Source organism: Lithobates pipiens, unplaced genomic scaffold, assembly GCF_037356315.1.
Source record: "Lithobates pipiens isolate NorthernLeopardFrog02 unplaced genomic scaffold, aLitPip1_a1.2 Scaffold_25, whole genome shotgun sequence".
NCBI classification, from domain to species: Eukaryota; Metazoa; Chordata; class Amphibia; order Anura; family Ranidae; genus Lithobates; species Lithobates pipiens.
This window is the reverse complement of record NW_027507787.1, coordinates 237,585,959-237,599,695: the sequence shown is the minus strand read 5'-3', so window position 1 is coordinate 237,599,695 and position 13,737 is coordinate 237,585,959. Positions and strand designations below refer to the sequence as shown.

The 13,737-nt window shown below is 49.5% G+C and overlaps 1 protein-coding gene across 1 annotated transcript; it reads left to right on the top strand.

Annotated features, from left to right (window-relative positions):
- The first annotated feature begins 274 nt into the window (after window positions 1-274).
- On the top strand, window positions 275-12,716 carry LOC143930982 (uncharacterized). The gene is made up of 7 exons (XM_077455695.1): window positions 275-399; window positions 819-953; window positions 1,042-1,165; window positions 1,280-1,377; window positions 1,467-1,658; window positions 4,422-4,563; window positions 9,559-12,716. The coding sequence occupies exons 1-7, from the start codon at window positions 283-285 to the stop codon at window positions 12,561-12,563; spliced, it is 3,813 nt and encodes a 1,270-aa protein (XP_077311821.1). The 5' UTR covers window positions 275-282; the 3' UTR covers window positions 12,564-12,716.
- The last annotated feature ends 1,021 nt before the right edge of the window (window positions 12,717-13,737 follow it).

The following is a 13,737-nucleotide window of genomic DNA, read 5'->3' as shown; positions in this document are numbered from 1 at the left end:
CCATATCAGAAATTCTCTTTTCTCTGTTGGGTTTGTTTGGTTTCTGAACTGGTTTTGATTAGTTTTAGATCTGCAGACAAGGAATGATAAATACGATCCTTCCTTTGAACAAGAACAAGAAGGTCCCAGGAGCCCAAAAAAAATAAATCAGATGCTAGATGGAGTAGTTCTTGTATGTATAGAAACCCTCCTATTACCCCCCTCACATCCACATCTTATTATTGTGTAACCAACACCATCCAAATAATTCTTACTTTCATTTCCCAAAGTTATTCGACTACAATGGAGACCTGTATAGATCAGGTGATGACACCAATGAGGATGGAGGAGGACCGGAGTCACATGACTGAGGAGATACTAAACCTCACCCTGGAGATCATCTACCTACTGACCGGAGAGGTGAGGAGGATTCTGGGAGGTCACATGACATCATTCTTATCTCTATTAATAAAACACAGACCTGACCGGAGAGGTGAGGAGGATTCTAGGAGGTCACATGACATCATTCTTATCTCTATTAATAAAACGTAGACCTGACTGGAGAGGTGAGGGGGATTCTGGGAGGTCACATGACATCACTCTTATCTCTATTAATAAAATACAGACCTGACCGGAGAGGTGAGGAGGATTCTGGGAGGTCACATGACATCACTCTTATCTCTATTAATAAAATACAGACCTGACCGGAGAGGTGAGGAGGATTCTGGGAGGTCACATGACATCACTCTTATCTCTATTAATAAAATACAGACCTGACCGGAGAGGTGAGGAGGATTCTGGGATTCTATCATGATATTACTATTGGTTCCCCGATACAGAGATTTCCTCTTGTGAAGTCCGGTGATCATATGACCATCACAGTGCCTCCATGTGACTCCCTAAAACCTGAGAGACACAACATGGAGAAGATTCTAGAAGTCACCAAGAAGATGATGGAGCTGCTGACAGGAGAGGTGAGGAGGATTCTGGGAATTCTGGGACATTATCCAGTAACAGACAAGGGATGTGTCTGGATGGTGACGGTATCATTGTGTGTGTCAGGTTCCTATAAGGTGTCAGGATGTCTCTGTCTATTTCTCCATGGAGGAGTGGGAGTATTTAGAAGGACACAAGGATCTCTACAAGGACGTCATGATGGACAATCAGCCGCCCCTCACATCACCGGGTAAGAGGAGACTTTATTGTAAAGGAGAGAGCAGTACGGAGGCTCCACCCATCCCCCATCATCTGATAAACACATAGAAACAATGTATTCAGTCAGTGTGTGTGTTTCCTACAGATGGATCCAGTAATGGGAACCCACTAGAGAGATGTCCCCGTCCTCTGTATTCCCGGGATTCCACACAGGAAGGTCACACCATCCCCCACCATCATCAGGTAGATGAGGAACAGTCACTGATAGTATCATTAGGATCTGTACATTATCTGCATTGTTACCACTGATGTCATTTTTATTCTATATTAAGAGTGGAAACCTGAGAGATCCTAAAGTTGAGGTTAAAGAAGAGATAAAAGAGGAGGATGATGAGGAAGAACACAGAGATCTGTACCAGGACACCATGGTGGAGTCATCCAGATACAGGAACCCACCAGAGCAATGTCCTCTGTATTCCCGGGATTCCACACAGGAAGGTCACACCATCCCTCCATATTGCAAGGTTGGTGGGATGGAGGTTATCAAACTCACTTATAGAGACAATGGGGCTGATTTACAAAGCATTTGCGCCATGAGTTGCGGCGCACGCCCACACGCAACAGGCGTTTTCGTATTCACAAAGCATTTGTGCCCTTTTCGTATTCACAAAGCATTTGTGCCTGTAACAGTGCAATTCCCCATTTACTATGAGCATGCCGGCGCACGGGCGGCCGCGATCTGTGCGCCGCTATAGACCTGGCGAATGGCATCTTCAACTCAGAATTAAAAGAAGCTGGAAGTGCGAATATGATGGGGGTGATGTGAGGAAGTATAGATATGACTGTCCAAGTAACAAATATGCCCAAAATAGAACGGAAAAGTAACTTCCTCTGAACAAGCTTGCTGCGCCTGCAAATACACTTGGAACTGCGCTAGGTCAATTTATGCACTGCGCAAGCGGCATTTGCACCCGTTCAAGTGCTCAGGTTCACTGCACTGGCAAAATCTTAGTAAATGTCAAGCCATGTAGGTTCATTTGCATAAGTTGAACAGGCGCACCTCCCAACTTGACTTTTTTTTTTTTTTTTCGCTGGTTCACTTCTACAGGTTTTTTTAAGGCTATTTGCACACAGGTCATGTTAGGATTAAGAGAAAAAAAAATGCGTGGGGGTCCCCTGAAATTCCATACCAGGCCCTTCAGGTCTGGTATGGATATTAAGGAGAATCCACGTGCCCCAAAAAAATGTCGTGGGGGTCCCCCCTTATCTGAGCACGCAACCTGGCAGGCCGCAGGAAAAGAGGGGGGGCGAGAGAGCACCCCCCTCCTGAACCGTACCAGGCCACATGCCCTCAACATTGGGAGGATTCTTTGGGGTCCCCCCCAAATCACCTTGTCCCCATGTTGATGAGGACAAGGGCCTCATCCCCACAACCCTGGCCGGTGGTTGTGGGGGTCTGCAGGCTGGGGGCTTATTGAAATCTGGAAGCCCCCTTTAACAAGGAGACCCCCAGATCCTGGTTTCCCCCCTGTGTGAAATGGTAAGGGATACAAAAATACCCCTACCATTTCACCAAAAAAGTGACAAAAGTGTAAAAAATGACAAGAGACAGTTTTTGACAATTCCTTTATTAAAGTCTTCTTTCATCTTCTTTCTTCTGGTCTTCCTTCTTCCTTTCTTCATCCTTCAGGTTCTTCTTCCGATCCTTTTCTTCTTGCTCTGGTGTTCTCGTCCGGCATCTTCCTCCACAGCGCCTCTCTTCGTTCTCGGGCCGCTCCGTGCAATGGGAGGCTCCCGCTGTGTGATGCTTCTCTTCTTCTGACAGGTCTTATATAACGGAGGGCGGTGCCATCCGGTGACTCCACCTCCCTCTTCTGAAAGAAGACTTTAAAAAATGAATTGTCAAAAACTGTCTCTTGTCATTTATAACACTTTTGTCACTTTTTTGGTGAAATGGTAGGGTACTGTGAGGGGTTCGCTCGGCAGCGGGTGTGTGTGACCCCCTGGATGGGTTTACAACACAAAATCAGGCACAGCAGACAGCGTTGTAGGTGGAAAATACAAAAGGTGCGGTTTATTTATGCTCCATGCAGTGAAAAATATAACAGCCAAACAAAAATAAAACATGAAAATAAATCCTGGTCAGCTTGACCTCTAATTACACACATGGATTCCCTGTCTAACAACTGAGTGCAGCCTTGTGCCGCACCAGTCCCTGTCTCTGTCTCTGTTGTAGAGGTTTGCCACACAGGCGTTACCTCACAGCACAGAACAGGTGTCACACTCCCCAGTCTATACAAACACAAAACTGGTTCCAGGATGGAGAATCTCCCTAAGCATGCTGGGGTTTTTTGTAGAGGTCTTAATGAGCCCACTTACTTCAGCTGGGCTCATTAACTCTTCCCCTGTAGGACTCCCAGCACTCCCCTCTAGTTGTACAAGTCCGCATAAAGCCTGAATCTAGGGCAAACATATTTTCCATCCTGGATACAACCAGGTGATTTTACCTGCGTGCTGCCACAGGTACCCTTACCATTTCACAGGGGGCAGGCCGGGATCTGGAGGTCTCCTTGTTAAAGGGGGCTTCCAGATTCCGATAAGCCCCCCGCCCACAGACCCCCACAACCACCGGCCAGGGTTGTGGGGATGAGGCCCTTGTCCTCATCAACATGGGGACAAGATGCTTTGGGGAGGACCCCAAAGTATCCTCCCAATGTTGAGGGCATGTGGCCTGGTACGGTTCAGGAGGGGGGGCGCTCTCTCGCCCCCCCCCTTTTCCTGCGGCCTGCCAGGTTGCATGCTCGGATAAGGGTCTGGTATGGATTTTGAGGCGGACCCCCATGCCATTTTTTTTAGGGTGTGGGGTCCCCCTTAATATCCATACCAGACCTGAAGTGCCTGGTATGCTCTTGGAGGGGAACCTGTGCTGTTTTTTTTTATTTCATTAAAGTCGCCTGGCCTGGGGGGCGACTTAAAGTTGTGTTGTAAGTCACCCCAAGTCGCCCTGTGGTTCACACTCATGTCGTGTCCAAGTTGCCTCCCAAAGTCGCTCTGGAAGTCGTGTTGCCCCTCTGTGAATGGACTGTTAATGATACGGGGGTGCGCTATTATGAATTGCGCCGGCATATTATGTGCTTATGCGTGCGCCGCTTCATACGCTCAGTTGATAATTTATCTGGTGCATTCATCTTAGTAAATCAGCCCCAATGTGTGTATTTTCTATGTGATGTCACAATCATAAATCTTCTATCTTACAGATGATATTCTCTCTCATTTTCTTGGTTTAGAGTGGAGATCCAATGGATATAGAATTTGAGGTGAAATCAGAAGAAGAAGAGAGGTATGTGAGGGATGATCAGCAGTCTATGGAGGAGGATGGAATAACGGGGACACTTATAGAGGAGGACACTCCTACAGAGATCAGCACAGGTGGGTCATTAACACTAAATACCTCCCTCCACCCATACTGCTCACTGATTGGTCCAGAGTAGGGCGGGGGCTGGGTGATATCAGCCTGTAATCCCCTGGTCACTTTCCTGAGCTGTGTTCCCCGTCCTGTATTCCTGGATTTCTCTCCGATAATCTTCCTTCTCTGTGCTGCCAACACAATTTATGTATCTAGACTGGATTTATGGAGATTCTGGGGATCAGCTGGCTGCAAAATGTTCATTTTCCCCATAGATGTTACTAGATCTAGGCACCTGGGGTATGTGATTTGGCTCTTCTGCCCCATACCCGGGTATGACAAGATCTCTGACAGAACAATCCCCCCAGGATTACTTGCTCTGTTGTCTGCTGGCTGTGCCGGGTGGAGGGATATGTCTGTATAGTCTCAGACCCAAGTCAGGAGATGGGAGGCAGCGGTGTGGGACCTCTGCAACTTGTCTCATGTAATCATTTCATCTTCCACTGATTACTGAATACCAATATTATGAGTCCTGACCCTTAGGCGGCGTACACACGGGCGGACTGTCTGCCCAACTAAGTTCGTCAGACAATCCGACAGACAGTCCGCTCAAACTTTTGAATGAACGGACTTGCCCACACACGGCACTTTTTGAGCGGACTAGGTTCGCCGTACTAAGTCCGCGCAACTTTTGAAATGAACGAACTCGCCCACACACGCGGAGGAAAGTCCGCTCATTTCAAGCGCGTGTCAAGGTAGGCGCGGCACGCGACGGAGACGTCGCGGGCCCCGCCGCCTGGTATGGACTTAAAGGGGAACCCCAACGCCGAAAAAAATCGTCGTGGGGGTCCCCCCAAAGTCCACAACAGACCCTTGTCCGAGCACGCTACCCGGCCGGCCAGGAAAGGGGGGCGAGCGAGCGCGCCCCCCCTCCTGAGCCGTACCAGGCCGCGTGCCCTCAACATGGGGGGTGCCTTGGGGAAGGGGGGGGCGCGCGGCCCCCCCACCCCAAAGCACCTTGTCCCCATGTTGATGAGGACAAGGGCCTCTTCCCGACAACCCTGGCCATTGGTTGTCGGGGTCTGCGGGCGGGGGGCTTATCGGAATCCGGGAGCCCCCTTTAATAAGGGGGCCCCCGGATACCGTCCCCCCACCCTATGTGAATGAGTATGGGGTACAATGTACCCCTACCCATTCACCTGTGAAAAAAAGTACAAAAAAAACACAACACAGGGTTAAAATATTTTATTGCACAGCTCCAGGGGTCTTCCGTCTTTGGGGGTCTTCTCGCCGGACTCCTCCGCTATCTTCTTGTAGCTCTTTTGCTAGCGGAGGAGCCCGGCTTTCTTCCTCCGCGCCGCCGGCCTCTTCTCCCGACTTCGGTGGTCTTGTCCCCCTCTTCGGTTCTTCTGCCGGGCCACTGCGCCTTCTTATAGCTCTTTTAGAGGCGGTGGCCCGGTCTTCTTTTGCCGCTGTCTCTGTCGCCGCCGCCTTCCGTTCTTCTTCTTCTCCAGGAGATGTTGACACGACGATCTCTCCGGCCGGAATGCCAGAGCCGCGCTGCGCGGCCACTTATATAGTGACAATGGGGCGGTGTCACATAGTATATGTCACATGGGTTGGTCACATGGTGACCCCACCCCCTTACGATGTCATAGTCCCCATGTGACATCAATCCATGTGACCAACCCATGTGACATATACCATGTGACACCGCCCCATTGTCACTATATAAGTGGCCGCGCAGCGCGGCTCTGGCATTCCGGCCGGAGAGAGCGTCGTGTCAACATCTCCTGGAGAAGAAGAAGAAGAACGGAAGGCGGCGGCGACAGCGGCGACAGAAGACCGGGCCACCGCCTCTAAAAGAGCTATAAGAAGGCGCGGTGGCCCGGCAGAAGAACCGAAGAGGGGGACAAGACCCCCAAAGTTGGGAGAAGAGGCCGGCGGCGGGGAGGAAGAAAGCCGGACTCCTCCGCTAGCAAAAGAGCTACAAGAAGATAGCGGAGGAGTCCGGCGAGAAGACCCCCGAAGACGGAAGACCCCCGGAGCTGTGCAATAAAATATTTTAACCCTGTGTTGTGTTTTTTTTTGTACTTTTTTTCACAGGTGAATGGGTAGGGGTACATTGTACCCCATACTCATTCACATAGGGTGGGGGGCCGGTATCTGGGGGCCCCCTTATTAAAGGGGGCTCCCGGATTCCGATAAGCCCCCCGCCCGCAGACCCCGACAACCAACGGCCAGGGTTGTCGGGAAGAGGCCCTTGTCCTTATCAACATGGGGACAAGGTGCTTTGGGGTGGGGGGGCCGCGCGGCCCCCCCTTCCCCAAGGCACCCCCCATGTTGAGGGCACGCGGCCTGGTACGGCTCAGGAGGGGGGGCACTCTCGCTCGCCCCCCTTTCCTGGCCGGCCGGGTAGCGTGCTCAGACAAGGGTCTGTTGTGGACTTTGGGGGGACCCCCACGCCGATTTTTTTCGGCGTTGGGGTTCTCCTTTAAGTCCATACCAGGCGGCGGGGCCCGCGACGTCTCCTTCGCGGGCCCCGCCTACCTGGAGACGCGCTCGAAATGAGCAGACTTTTCTCCGGGCGGGAACAGTTCGCTCATTTCGAAAGTACAGCGGACTGGCACACACACGGGCGGACTGTCCGCTCAAACCAAGTTTGGACGAACAGTTTTACGGAAATTCCGTAAGACTTTGTTCGTCAGACAGTCCGCTGAAACTGTCCGCTGAAGCCCACACACGAGCGGACTGTCCGCTGAAACACTGTTCAGCGGACAAAGTTGGGCGAACAGTCCGCCCGTGTGTACGCGGCCTTACACTGCATACTTTATATTCTACATTACATACTCCTGACCCTTACACTGTATACTTTATATTGTACATTACATACTCCTGACCCTTACACTGTATACTTTATATTCTACATTACATACTCCTGACCCTTACACTGTATACTTTATATTCTACATTACATACTCCTGACCCTTACACTGTATACTTTATATTCTACATTACATACTCCTGACCCTTACACTGTATACTTTATATTCTACATTACATACTCCTGACCCTTACACTGTATACTTTATATTGTACATTACATACTCCTGACCCTTACACTGTATACTTTATATTGTACATTACATACTCCTGACCCTTACACTGTATACTCTATATTGTACATTACATACTCCTGACCCCTGCACTATATACGCTATATTGTACATTACATACTCCTGACCCTTACACTGTATACTTTATATTCTACATTACATAAGGGTTACTCGCCAGCAGTTGCCCCACCCAACCCAACCATTCCCCGCCCCTAAACACACCTTTATGAATTATCTCATGAAATTACACCGAAATGTTTTATGCAGAATTAAGTTACAAAATAAATATTAACTATAACTTTATGAGTGCCCCTCAATGCAGCGAGACCAGTGCCCATCAGTACAGCCTCAACTATGCCCCTCAATACAGTCTCACCTGTGCAGAGGAAGAGTCAAGCTGGCCGATCATCAGAGAGCGGGGATTTCCTGCTGTAACAGCTTTCATTTGAATTGCTGGGTTCCCGGCACCGCTCACCATCACACGGTCCTGCCTCCTCACCGCTCACATCACACAGTCCCACCTCCTCACCCGGCGCCTCCTGGTATTGGACCGATGTTCTGTCTATCAAATATGCCAGACGAGGAGGCTGGGACTGTGTGACATGAGCGGTGCTGGGTGAGGAGGCGGGCTGTATGTGACGGTGAGTAGTGTGCAGGCGGGACTGTGTGACATGAGCGGTGCTGGGTGAGGAGGCGGGCTGTATGTGACGGTGAGTAGTGTGCAGGCGGGACTGTGTGATGTGAGCGGTGCTGGGTGAGGAGGCGGGACAGTGTGATGTGAGCGGTGCCGGGAACCTAGCAATTCCAATGAAAGCTGTTAAATTGGGTAATCCCCGCTCTCTTATGTTAGGCCAGCTTGACTCGTCCTCTCCTCTCTTCCCCCTGGCTAATATAACAGCTCCTGTTCAACCTCCGCCTGCTGGTGGTGCTCGCCCCCCTCCTCCGAGGCAGCCATCATTTTCCACTGGCAAAATGCGAGTAGGCGAGTGAAAAATTTGAGGGCCACCTTACACTATACACACTATATTGTACATTACATATTCCTGACCCCTGCACTATATAATTTATATTATACATTACATATTCCTGACCCCTGCACTATATAATTTATATTGTACATTACATATTCCTGACCCCTGCACTATATAATTTATATTGTACATTACATACTCCTGACCCCTGCACTATATATTCTATCTTGTACATTACATACTCCTGACCCCTGCACTATATACTCTATATTGTACATTACATCACTCTGATACTATATAGTCCTATCTATTCTATCCTATATAATAAGTTGTACATTACATTGTCCTGTTTTGTTACACCCATTTCCTACCAGCTGGACATTTTATATCGGATGATGTGATTGGAGCACAGACTTTTACATGGTGATAATAATGTGATAACATCCTCAGACTTTGGACCCTTAAACAGAAAGTGATAATGGGGGAGGAGTCAATAACCCAATGATGGGGGTCTTCAGGATCAGTCCAGTCTTCATCTTGGTGGTTCTCCCCCCATCCTCACTCTCTGACCTCTGGTGGGGCTCAGCCCCGCTGTTATTCATGACTAAATCATGGACTAAATAAGGAAGTGCAGGACTTCTTGTGTTGGGAAGATGGCAATGAGTGATAGAGGGGGAGGGGACACTCGTCCTATAATCCCCTCATCACTGTCACTCCTATAGAAGACAGTTCTCGTTGTTTCCTCCCTCTCTGACTAAGGTCCATGAATAAAGAAATGATCTGGTAGGAGATCAGAGGACCCATTTACTAGTTACCTTGGGAGGGGAATTGTAAGATCCTCAGAGACAAAGCTGCCTGATGTGGGCGGAGTCCTGGTTTAGGGGAACCAATCAGCTGATGTCTAGTAATAATCTTTGTATTTCTATTTTAGTAGATGGACGGGAGACGAGGAAAACCTCAGAGGATCGTCTCACTTTGTCTCCGGACTGTAAAGTAGAAGATGAGGACATCACACAGTATAGTCCAGGAGAAAACCCGACTACCTCAAATGTCCATCCGGCACCACACAGTGTAGATGGACCATCGTCTTCCTCTGATCCTGAGGAACCTCAGACTGTGCGGGACGGTGCCGGACCATCGTATTCCTCTTATCCCGAGGAACCTCAGACTGTGCGGGACGGGGCCGGACCATCGTATTCCTCTTATCCTGAGGACCCTCAGACTGTGCGGGATGGTGCCCGACCATCGTATTCCTCTTATCCCGAGGAACCTCAGACTGTGCGGGACGGTACCGGACCATCGTATTCCTCTTATCCTGAGGAACCTCAGACTGTGCGGGACGGGGCCGGACCTTCGTATTCCTCTTATCCCGAGGAACCTCAGACTGTGCGGGACGGGGCCGGACCATCGTATTCCTCTTATCCTGAGGACCCTCAGACTGTGCGGGACGGTGCCGGACCATCGTATTCCTCTTATCCCGAGGAACCTCAGACTGTGCGGGACGGTACCGGACCATCGTATTCCTCTTATCCCGAGGAACCTCAGACTGTGCGGGACGGGGCCGGACCATCGTATTCCTCTTATCCTGAGGACCCTCAGACTGTGCGGGACGGGGCCGGACCATCGTATTCCTCTTATCCCGAGGAACCTCAGACTGTGCGGGACGGTACCGGACCATCGTATTCCTCTTATCCTGAGGAACCTCAGACTGTGCGGGACGGGGCCGGACCATCGTATTCCTCTTATCCCGAGGAACCTCAGACTGTGCGGGACGGGGCCGGACCATCGTATTCCTCTTATCCTGAGGACCCTCAGACTGTGCGGGACGGTGCCGGACCATCGTATTCCTCTTATCCCGAGGAACCTCAGACTGTGCGGGACGGTACCGGACCATCGTATTCCTCTTATCCCGAGGAACCTCAGACTGTGCGGGACGGGGCCGGACCATCGTATTCCTCTTATCCTGAGGAACCTCAGACTGTGCGGGACGGTGCCGGACCATCGTATTCCTCTTATCCTGAGGAACCTCAGACTGTGCGGGACGGGGCCGGACCATCGTATTCCTCTTATCCCGAGGAACCTCAGACTGTGCGGGACGGTGACGGACCATCGTATTCCTCTTATCCCGAGGAACCTCAGACTGTGCGGGACGGTGCCGGACCATCGGATTCCTCTTATCCCGAGGAACCTCAGACTGTGCGGGAAAGTGCCGGACCATCGTATTCCTCTTATCCCGAGGAACCTCAGACTGTGCGGGACGGTGCCGGACCATCGTATTCCTCTTATCCCGAGGAACCTCAGACTGTGCGGGACGGTGCCGGACCATCGTATTCCTCTTATCCCGAGGAACCTCAGACTGTGCGGGACGGTGCCGGACCATCGGATTCCTCTTATCCCGAGGAACCTCAGACTGTGCGGGAAAGTGCCGGACCATCGTATTCCTCTTATCCCGAGGAACCTCAGACTGTGCCGGACGGGGCCGGACCATCGTATTCCTCTTATCCTGAGGAACCTCAGACTGTGCGGGACGGTGCCGGACCATCGTATTCCTCTTATCCCGAGGAACCTCAGACTGTGCGGGACGATGCCGGACCATCGTATTCCTCTTATCCCGAGGAACCTCAGACTGTGCGGGACGGTGCCGGACCATCGTATTCCTCTTATCCCGAGGAACCTCAGACTGTGCGGGAAAGTGCCGGACCATCGTATTCCTCTTATCCCGAGGAACCTCAGACTGTGCGGGACGGTGCCAAACCATCGTATTCCTCTTATCCCGAGGAACCTCAGACTGTGCGGGACGGGGCCGTCCTTCCAATACATAAGAGGTTTTCCTGTCCTGATTGCGGGAAGTGTTGCCAGTCTCAATCCAAACTTAATCTTCATAAAATAACTCACACAGGGGAGAAGCCGTATGTGTGCCCTGAGTGTGGGAAATGTTTTTCACAGAAGTCCAATCTTTCCAAACATCAGAGATCTCACACAGGGGAGAAGCCGTATGTGTGCCCTGAGTGTGGGAAATGTTTTTCACAGAAGTCCAATCTTTCCAAACATCAGAGATCTCACACAGGGGAGAAGCCGTATTCCTGTCCTGAGTGTGGGAAATGTTTTTCAGATAAGTCCAATCTTTCCACACATCAGAGATCTCACACAGGAGAGAAACCGTTTTCCTGTCCTGAGTGCGGGAAATGTTTTTCAGTGAAGTCCGATCTTTCCAAACATCAGAGATCTCACATGGGAGAGAAACCGTTTTCCTGTCCTGAGTGCGGGAAATGTTTTTCAGTGAAGTCCCATCTTTCCAAACATCAGAGATCTCACACGGGGGAGAAGCCGTATTCCTGTCCTGAGTGTGGGAAATGTTTTTCACAGAAGTCCCATCTTTCCATACATCAGAGATCTCACACAGGGGAGAAGTCATATTCCTGTCCTGAGTGCGGGAAATGTTTTTCAGATAAGCCCCATCTTTCCAGACATCAGAGATCTCACACAGGAGAGAAACCGTATTCCTGTCCTGAGTGCGGGAAATGTTTTTCACAGACGTCCAGTCTTTCCAAACATCAGAGATTTCACACGGGGGAGAAGCCGTATTTCTGTCCTGAGTGCGGGAAATGTTTTTCACAGAAGTCCGATCTTTCCAAACATCAGAGATCTCACACAGGAGAGAAACCGTATTCCTGTCCTAAGTGTGGGAAATGTTTTTCACAGACGTCCAGTCTTTCCAAACATCAGAGATTTCACACGGGGGAGAAGCCGTATTCCTGTCCTGAGTGCGGGAAATGTTTTTCAGTGAAGTCTCATCTTTCCAGACATCAGAGATCTCACATGGGGGAGAAGCCGTATTCCTGTCCTGAGTGTGGGAAATGTTTTTCAGAGAAGTCCAGTCTTTCCAGACATCAGAGATCTCACACTGGGGAGAAGCCGTATTCCTGTCCTGAGTGAGGGAATTGTCCCTCACTGAAGTCCTGACTTCCTGTACATCAGGGGTCCCACACAACCCTCGAGGTGTATTAGTGCCTTGAGTGCGGGAAATGTTTGTATATGAATGTTGCTGTTCCATTTAGTTTCGTAATAAAATTAATTTGTATTTCGTTACATAGTTACATAGTTAGTCAGGTTGAAAAAAGACACAAGTCCATCTAGTTCAACCAAAAAAAAAAATATATATATATATATATATATATATATATATATATATATATATATATATATATATATATATATATATATAATAAATATCATACCAGCCCATATACCCAATTCTATACCCACAGTTGATCCAGAGGAAGGCAAAAAACCTCAGCAGAGCCATGATCCAATTTGCTAAAGCAGGGGAAAAAATTCCTTCCTGATCCCCGAGAAGCAATCGGATTTTCCCCGGATCACCTTTACCTATAAATGTCATCCAGATATATTCTGTACACTTAGGAAATAATCCCGACCTTTCTTATAGCAATCCACTGATTGGGCCATAACCACCTCTGTAGGGAGTCTATTCCACATTTTCACAGCTCTTACTGTGAAGAAACCTTTCCGTATCTGGAGATGAAATCTCTTTTCCTCTAGATGTAAAGAGTGCCCCCTTGTCCTCTTTGTTGACTGTAAAGTGAATAACTCAACACCAAGTTCACTATGTGGACCCCTTATATATTTGTACATGTTGATCATATCCCCCCTTATATATTATACATGGTGATCATATCCCCCCTTATATATTATACATGGTGATCATATCCCCCCTTAATCTCCTCTTATCAAGAGAATAAATTCAGTTCCTCTAATGTTTCCTCATAGCCGAGCTCCTCCATGCCTCTTATCAGTTTGGTTGCCCTTCTCTGCACTTTCTCCAGTTCCCCGATATCCTTTCTGAGAACTGGAGCCCAAAACTGAACGGCATATTCCAGATGAGGTCTTACTAATGATTTGTACAGATGATATCTCTCTCTCTGGAGTCCATACCTCTCTTATACAGGAAGGCTGGGTTCACACTGCTGCGGGGGGAGATCCGGATGTGATTCGCACAGCAAATCACATCCGATCTCCGTAGCAATGCGAGTTCAGCCATACAGATAGTATGGCTGAATTCGCAGCGCTCCCGCAGCAAACTCGCACGGGA

Bases quoted from the DNA above. Each gene is read 5' to 3' on its own strand.
- LOC143930982 (XM_077455695.1), top strand. From the start codon at position 283: ATGGAGACCTGTATAGATCAGGTGATGACACCAATGAGGATGGAGGAG. The intron at 954-1,041 runs GTGAGGAGGATT...TGTGTGTGTCAG, and splicing joins TGGAGCTGCTGACAGGAGAG to GTTCCTATAAGGTGTCAGGA. The intron at 1,166-1,279 runs GTAAGAGGAGAC...TGTTTCCTACAG, and splicing joins GCCGCCCCTCACATCACCGG to ATGGATCCAGTAATGGGAAC.